The sequence below is a fragment of the Aplysia californica genome, unplaced genomic scaffold, assembly GCF_000002075.1.
Source record: "Aplysia californica isolate F4 #8 unplaced genomic scaffold, AplCal3.0 scaffold00154, whole genome shotgun sequence".
Taxonomy (NCBI): domain Eukaryota; kingdom Metazoa; phylum Mollusca; class Gastropoda; order Aplysiida; family Aplysiidae; genus Aplysia; species Aplysia californica.
The window spans coordinates 1,125,885-1,133,877 of NW_004797424.1; the positions used below are offsets into that span (position 1 = coordinate 1,125,885).

General features: G+C 39.3%; 1 protein-coding gene across 1 annotated transcript in view; it reads left to right on the plus strand.

Moving 5' to 3' along the window:
- Positions 1-1,543: 1,543 nt before the first annotated feature.
- The window catches only part of LOC101864458, a 10,592-nt gene continuing 4,142 nt past the window's right edge, over positions 1,544-7,993 (plus strand). The window contains exons 1-3 of the mRNA XM_035969552.1: positions 1,544-1,691; positions 5,641-6,515; positions 7,476-7,666. Of these exons, the coding sequence (XP_035825445.1) occupies positions 5,641-6,515; positions 7,476-7,666 (1,066 nt within the window). The 5' untranslated portion in view covers positions 1,544-1,691. The remainder of the gene's footprint in view (positions 1,692-5,640; positions 6,516-7,475; positions 7,667-7,993) is intronic.

Below are 7,993 nucleotides of genomic sequence, written 5' to 3' on the forward strand. Positions count from 1 at the left end.
AAGAGAATTTTAGCCATACTGTGCTAGACTCTTGTGCTATATGTGATTAAATATTTATGACCTCGGTCTCCTCACCTTATCAACGTCGCGGCTGAAACGCCTTGAAAGAATTCAGAATGAAGGTATGCTGACTGTTCTTGGGTGCACACGAGACACATGCAATTATAATCCACCAACAGTCATGGAAGCATTTATAGCATGGTTCAACGACAACAGAGAAGATGAAGGCTCCTCATCACGCACAGTGGAAACACTGAGGGAAGCTTGATGTCTCAAGAAGGTCATTATAAAATTTGAACTATGTTCTTTGTATTAATGAAATGTAGTAAGTGCACTTTATATGCCTAATGATAATAACAATACTAATACTAATAATAATAATAATATGAATAATAATATGAATAATAATAATAATATGAATAATAATAATAATATGAATAATAACAGGCCTAATAATAATAATGATAATAATAGGCTAATAATAATAGTAATAATAAACAATCTCATCATCATCATCATCATCATCATCATCATCATCATCATCATCATCATCATCATCATCATCATCATCATCATCATCATCATCATCATCATCATCATCATCATCATCATCATCATCATTGTTTAAAACGCAGAGTAGGAGGGAGAGTCTTGTTTGACTTACAGACACAAAAATGTAAACATATGAAATGTTTAAAATGAGTTTTATAGAATCGGCTCGACGTTTCGCTACGCAGGCTTCCTCAGCAGCAACGTTCATCATCATCATCATCATCATCATCATCATCATCATCATCATCATCATCATCAACATTATAGTCCTAATAATAATAATAGTAATAATAATAATAATAATAATTTGGAAAAAATGCACCTTTACAAAATGATATTGCCAGTTTGTTTTCCGCAATGAAACGCTGATATCCCACTTGCTGCACACTGCACGGCATTAATTTTTTGGGCCAATTTTTTTATCATTTGCCAGCTTGGTCTTGAATAGAAGAAGTCAACGTGTTTAATTCAATATTTGTTATTATTTCGACCTCAATTTATCATCAATGTTTGTGTATTTTCTTCCATACCTTGGTATTAATCAAACAACAGTCATCGTTTATTTAGGTAGAGAAATAACAGGGATATGAAAGTGTTGTACATTCGAATTATACATTGTATTTGTTACAGGAAAAAGACACTATTTGGCATTCAACGGGTAAACATAGCTGGAAAATTAGTTTCTATGTAATCGAAATTAAATGTTTAAGACGCTACATCGATACCATAAACCAGAGAAGAGAAGTGAAAAGTTTCCTCTTCTTTCCTTTTGTTATTTAAAAAGTACATTATTATTATTATCAGTTGCTTTGTCTGCTTTCTTTCTGTTTGCTATTTATGTACAAGTCTAACTAGACACATCGATGAATTCTTTAAGCAAAAGTAAGAGATAGAGTTGTAGATTTCAACTTGATTTAAAAAATCGAAAACTTATTTATTTTTTAAAGTATCGACTATAAACCAGGTCCCACAACTCTCGTTGACAGTGAGAAGTACCTTTTTGTTTTGTTTAGGCTATGTTTTACTTTTTTCTTCATTTCGTTTGTCGACGTTTTTCCAATTGACAACTTCTATTAGATCTTGAAATCTAGAATCTAGATCTAGATCTAGATCTAGATCACTTTTGGATTCGTTCCACGGTAAATAGTCTATATTTTTAGTAAAAAGAGAAAACTGCTTTCTTGTTCCAACCTTGGAACACCTGCAATTTAAGTGTCATTGGACAAAAACTTGGGCCTTTTGGTTGGGTGGGTGGGTGAGGCTGGGTCTTCTGGGCCCTTTTGAGTGAAGACAGTGCAAACTCTTGTCATTCTGAAATTGATTCAAACAATAATATTATATTAATAGTATACTATACAATGTAGGCAGGCTACATATAATACTTGATTGATGTTGTCAAGTGACTCAAGTCCAAGTGCCAGCCAGTAAGGCGGGGGGAGTGAGAAAGTAGAAATGAGGACGAGAAGTGACTACAAATAAAAATATTAGTGAATAGATAGATCTAGAATCTAGATCTAGATTCTAGCCCCTGCACGGCATACCGTCACCTTAGTGTTTTGTATTACCATAACTTCGGCTCTTTCCAAAACATCGACCCAAAATTTCGTTTCGTTGAGAGGCCAGCCTTTTCTGTAGGTGTGGGGTGAAGTTTTTAGTCAGATAGTGTATAAAGAAGACCCCTAACCGAGACTTGACGCATGCCATGACATGTACCCCATACCGTCACGTGTCGGGGTTTCTGTCATGGCATGTACATGTATTCCATACCGTCACCCACTACACCCCATACCAGCACACCCAAATTGAAGCACAACTAGGCGTTTGAAAAGAGGAAAGGAGCAAAGACGAACTCCTTTTGTACAGTGGGCCTAAGACAGAACTAATGTTTATTGACATACTTTTATAAGAACAACCACCAGAACAGACTCACATACATCTTACTCACACATAGGTACATGGATGTTTCATTTTACTCTTCCACACATATCACAAACTGATATGAACATCTTACTCACACCCAGGTACATGAATGCTTCATTTTACTCTTCCTCACATATCACAACAAACTCACTTGAACATCTTTTATTCACACACAAGTACATGAATGCTTCATTTTACTCTTCCACATGTATCACAACAAACTGCGGAGCGGTCATCGTCGTAAACCAATCCCACCTCCTTTTCATTCTCTTCCCCCTCCTCACTCTCTCCTTTTCTTCTCTTTTGCTTCATCATCTTTGCCTGTACTTTCCTCTTCATTCCCTTACTCCCACTTCATTTCCCTGTTGTTTCTTCTTCTTCCCTAAGCTGCTCTCTGCTTCTCCAACTTCGTTAACTTTCCTCTTCTTCCTTCTTCACCTTTTTATCTCCCTTTCTCTCTTCCTCTTTTCCACTTCTTCCTTTTTCTTCTCTTCTTCCAATTTCATCGTACTTTGCCCGTAAGACATACTTAGGGGCCTGAGCCCGCCTCTCTGTGTTGAAACCTTGAGTTCCAGCTTGCTGGTATGGGCAGGTTGACGAACGAGGGGGCAGGAATGAGTTGATTTTACAAATCAAGGTACTTTCCGCATGCCCCCTCGCTCTCCATAGGTTCGATTTTGTGCCAATGGCAACGGCGGACCCAATGCATGTCTGATGCCATCCATCCAGTGGCAATGGCGTGATCAATTAGCTTGTCAAGGACAAAGCAAAAGTGTTGTCCTGAGGCAGTTTTTGGGGGGCTTGGGGTGTCACCAGAGTTTCATCTTCCAATGGTCTCAATGCCTGCTCAGGCAGACAATAGTCATGGTCCTGGTTATCCATAGGATCCCGAGCTGGTGTTGAAACCAAAGGTAGCTGAAACTCTGCTGCAGGATCCAGGAAGTCCTTGGAGGTACATTCGATCCCCGAGAACTCCAGACCTGTGGTCAAAAAGTTTAGGGCATCAACTGACCACTCACAACTAGAGACAAGGGCAGTTGGGGGAGGGCCAGCAAGTTCTTCTTCTAAAACAGAAGCAGTAGGAGCAGACAATATCACAACATGTGGAAACAGTGGCTGGAAGAACATCATCACAACATGTACATTGGACAGAGGAACATCATCATCATCATTACATACAACGGGCTAGAGTTACCTTCATATAAATTTGTTTCAAACATTAAAAAAGAAAAATCTAAAGTCGCTCATTTTCTAATGAATCCGTGTCTAAATAGATCTATGTAGATTTATATCAAATCATAGAAACTAAAAAATCTAAAGAACTAAGATGCCATCCATAGTCCGTCAAGAAATAACTATTTTTCAAGTCACGCACCATGTAAAAAAATAATGACGGTATCGGGTACATCCCTCAAAAAGTGTACCCCATACAGTCACCCCCCCTACGGGCGCCAATTGTTACAACAAAGAGCAGCGAATGGTTTGTGGCGGTAACTAGACACTTTATAAACTGAATAAAAATGCGAAACCAATCCTGCGGGTACGATAAAAGAACCAATAGCTTATTTCCCAAGACGCATTGCGCATCTGCAAGCCGTAATGGCTGAACGCGGTTCTTACCGTTTGAGATGAAATGGATTATTTCTGCTCACACAGGTGTCTGATTCTGCTCAAAATTGTTGAACTTGAAAACAAAACAATGTTGAACGGAATTGTTCAGCAGATAGCATTCCAGGTTATCGCATAATTGTCTGGTTGCCCAATTTTAGGCCAAATGCGTGCCAACTGACGGTCTGACGTACGTGACGGTATGCCGTACATAGGCTCTAGATCTAGATTCTAGCCTAGATTTTCTATCTCCGAATGTTCGGAAAAATGAAGTCGAACTCTATTTCTCCGAACGGTTTCCGATCTCGAGATTTTTGGGGTTATTTGCGAGATTTAGACGTCATCCTTTCATTCTGGGAGGACTGGGAAGAAACATTTTTTGCATCAAATTCAATTTGTAGAGCTAGAGATTTTTAATCTGAATATTCAGATACTTCATTTGTGGTTGGGGCAACGTTCCCGGACTATACTTCATTTGAAAATACCTTCAAAAGGTACTGCGAGAAAACAAGACTACTCGACCTTGGTAGAGTAACCTATTTTGCATTTAGTCACCCAGCAAAAACTAACATCCTTCAGGAAAAAAAAATCCCTCCACGTTCCCCCCCCCCCCCCCCCAACCCGTTCACACCTTACACACAGACACATTGTCACTTGCACGTGCACACACTCACACACACACACGCGGGCCACTCCATTTGCTTATGATCAACAAATCTCGAGAGCGGAAACCACATATCACCCAACGGAGGTCAGTAATCTAAAAATGTTGGAAATGAGATGGTTGGATCCTTTTCGCCCTTTGCATGGGTTCATGTGAATGAATGCACACTAAGGAGCCCTCCTGATATACTATCTGGAGATCCATTTTATTGTTACTTTGGCTTTAGATTGACTGGAGTCACTGTAATAACGTTATAATTGTTGTGAAGAATGAATGATCGACATCAGTCTCTTAAAAATCATATTCGCTCTCTACCTCAAAAAGAAATAGCTGAGTGGCTTGTTAAGCTTTGCTTTGAGTTTGTTTGTCTCAACTTGCTTGATGATTTTTAAAATGCCTTGGTCAGCTATTTTTTGGGTCTTTTTTTTTTGTTTGCACGTCCTAAAAAAACTTTGAAAAGCAACACGAAAACTTGGAGTAGACTGCTTTCAAATGTGATATTTTTAGAGTACACATAATTCTACATCCTTCTCATACTTCCTTTGAAAAGCTGGGTGAGATGAGGAACTATTCTTTAATACAAAGAGTTACCCTCAGCACCTACTGAGTAGAACTAAGAGCCACTGTAATGTTGCAAATTCAGCGTTTAGACATTAGACGTGCTGACTTAATAAAAATTAAAAGGCTTGTATGTCAGATGGTTGTAGGCATCATAAGTAATGAGTTCTATCTGAAGTGTACTTAAGCTTTGCTTTTGTTCAAATTGGAGATCTATATATGTTTTCCAAAAGGGGAAGGGGGGTGTGTGTGTGGTTGCTGTTTTGGTCTTCAAATTGACCGTTAAAAAGTCACAGCTTAAATTTTAATTTTTTTTCCCTCTTTTCTCATTCCACAAGATGGCTGAAAAAGGACAGACGAGCTCTATGACCTCTGTCACTGAGGAAGACTCATCGGCCGACTCCGAGTCTGACACGACTGAGTCAAGCTACTCACTCGTCACATCCTCTGTGCTCAGCAGCTCCGACTACAACACTGATGATAAACTGACGCCAGGACTGGTCAGCATTTCTATTTCAAAAACGCCCACAAGAGATGCGTTGAAGCAAGGAAAGTCAAAGCTGGGAATAGGAAATGTCACCGAGGGTTATTTTGGTTGTAAACGGGAGAGTACAAAAGAGTGCAGTAATAAGGATTTAAAAACTATAAGTCAAGCAGCGGTCGAGCTGCCTGTCGCTCCTTTGTTTCCTTATGGCTCTAATCCTCTACCTCTGAGGAAGGCCAGTGCTGACAATTCTTACAAAAATTCTCAAAAGTTGTGGACGTATTGTGACCGCGAGAGATGTGTGGAAAATTTGGGTGTTGATGACCCAGAGAACAGACTGAGCACTGACTTCTCAGACACAAGTAGTATTTGCAAAGACCCAGATAAAACTTTGACGAATGATAATACTGTCCAGGATTCTGTTGATATAGACAGCAGTAATGGTGCTAGCAACTCAGAAAACAGCAGCAGAGGGTCTAAACAGAAATCAGACGAACGTCCTCATCTCCCTGATTTGTCATCGGCAACTTGGTACCAAGCCCAGTGCTTTGATCGCTACTGGAGCAACTACCGATTTGTGATGGACTGGTATCAGCTCCATTTGAAGACTGTCCAGAAACTGTCCGGGTTTAAGATGGGAGTGGGTGCAGCTGCTAATGTTTCCCATCAGGGCAGGAGGCAACAGAGCAGCAATCGTGCCCGCAAGGCAAGACGATCCAGGAGGGCAAGGTAACAGGGTTTGGTTGAAAATCCTCCTACTTCTTAAGCATAAAATTGATGATTTGATGGTTATGTATTCAAAGTGACTATACATCGGTTCCTTTTGAGGTAGTGCTTAGACGTTGCACTGCTTATATATCAAATCCATTACCGGTACAAGTAATTTGAATGTCTAAATTTTCTTTAGAGGACTCAGTTCTGTCTTATTTTGTTAGTTTACTCAAGCTCAGCCTGCCCTGTTAAAAATGTTGTGCTGATTTCCATTTCATCATATATTTTTTTGATTTAAGTTAAAGGAAGATTGACTACTGGCTGGCTTCTTTTAAGAGGTATAGTAGGCAGCTATGAAAATGGGTCCAAAACTTTCAATTGAGTGAAAATTTTTAAACTCTATTTAAAATTGAGCCCGGTACTTTTAAAGTGGCTTCTTTTGTCTCAACATCACCTAGTGATCTGCATTTTGCTAAAATTATCTTTTGGATTGAGTCAGGAGGGTGACAACAGGTAACATGTTTAAACTGTTTTGAAAATCAGGTTTTTAAAATGAAGTTCCTGAAAAAATTCAGGCTGTTCTTGGCTTTTTGCTTCGTGAATCCTGGTGTTTTGAACATGATTTCAATTTGTCTTCAAATAAGTATATACATGTTACATTTAGATTCTAATATGATTTAACCATTTGATAAAGATGTGTCCATGAAAGCTACAGAAGGGAAGACAAGTGCATGATCTAGGGTTCTCGTTTCTTCCTCGCTACTTGTGTGAAATCAGAAACCCATGTGCATCTCTGTTGATTTCTCCAGTAGAGTATTATATTGTTTTTCCAGTTAAGTTTGTAACCTAAGAAGCTGGCTTGCTAAAATTCATTTCCCTTTTTCAAAGCTCTCTCCCCTCCTATAATTCATTGAAGGAAAGGCTTAAGATTATAATTTATATTGTAGTTAAAATTAAACTCAGACTTATATACTTCAGGAATCGTCGGCTGGCTAAGGAACGACAGAGGGTTGGGAGTGCCGACAATGTAGCATCACATGGGGACAACAGCCGCACGGAGACAGCTGTTTCTGGATCATCGCGGCCCAGTGATGAAGAAATGAAGATGGAGATCACAGATGAAATGGTCGAGTTCTTCACAACATCCTACAAGCACAAGATGGAAAGAGGTTTGTTGTTGAACTTCGTAGTAACATTGGTTTTATGATCTATGGGAAAAAACTGTCAGGCCCAGATAACACAAACACGAAAACTCACAATCATGGATAGTTCGAACAATTTGCAGTACTATGATTGATATCTCTTTAATTTTTCAGTACAGTCGAACCTGTGTAAGACGGCCACCCATTGTCATGGAGAAAAGTGGCTGTATAAGACAGGTGGCCGTCTTAGGCAGGACTGATCAAGATGAAGAAAACAAACCATTCCCTTCTGAGGTCCCAAACGAAAGTAGCCCCATTGTTGTTGTTTTTTTTGTTGTTGTTGGTGTTGTTGGT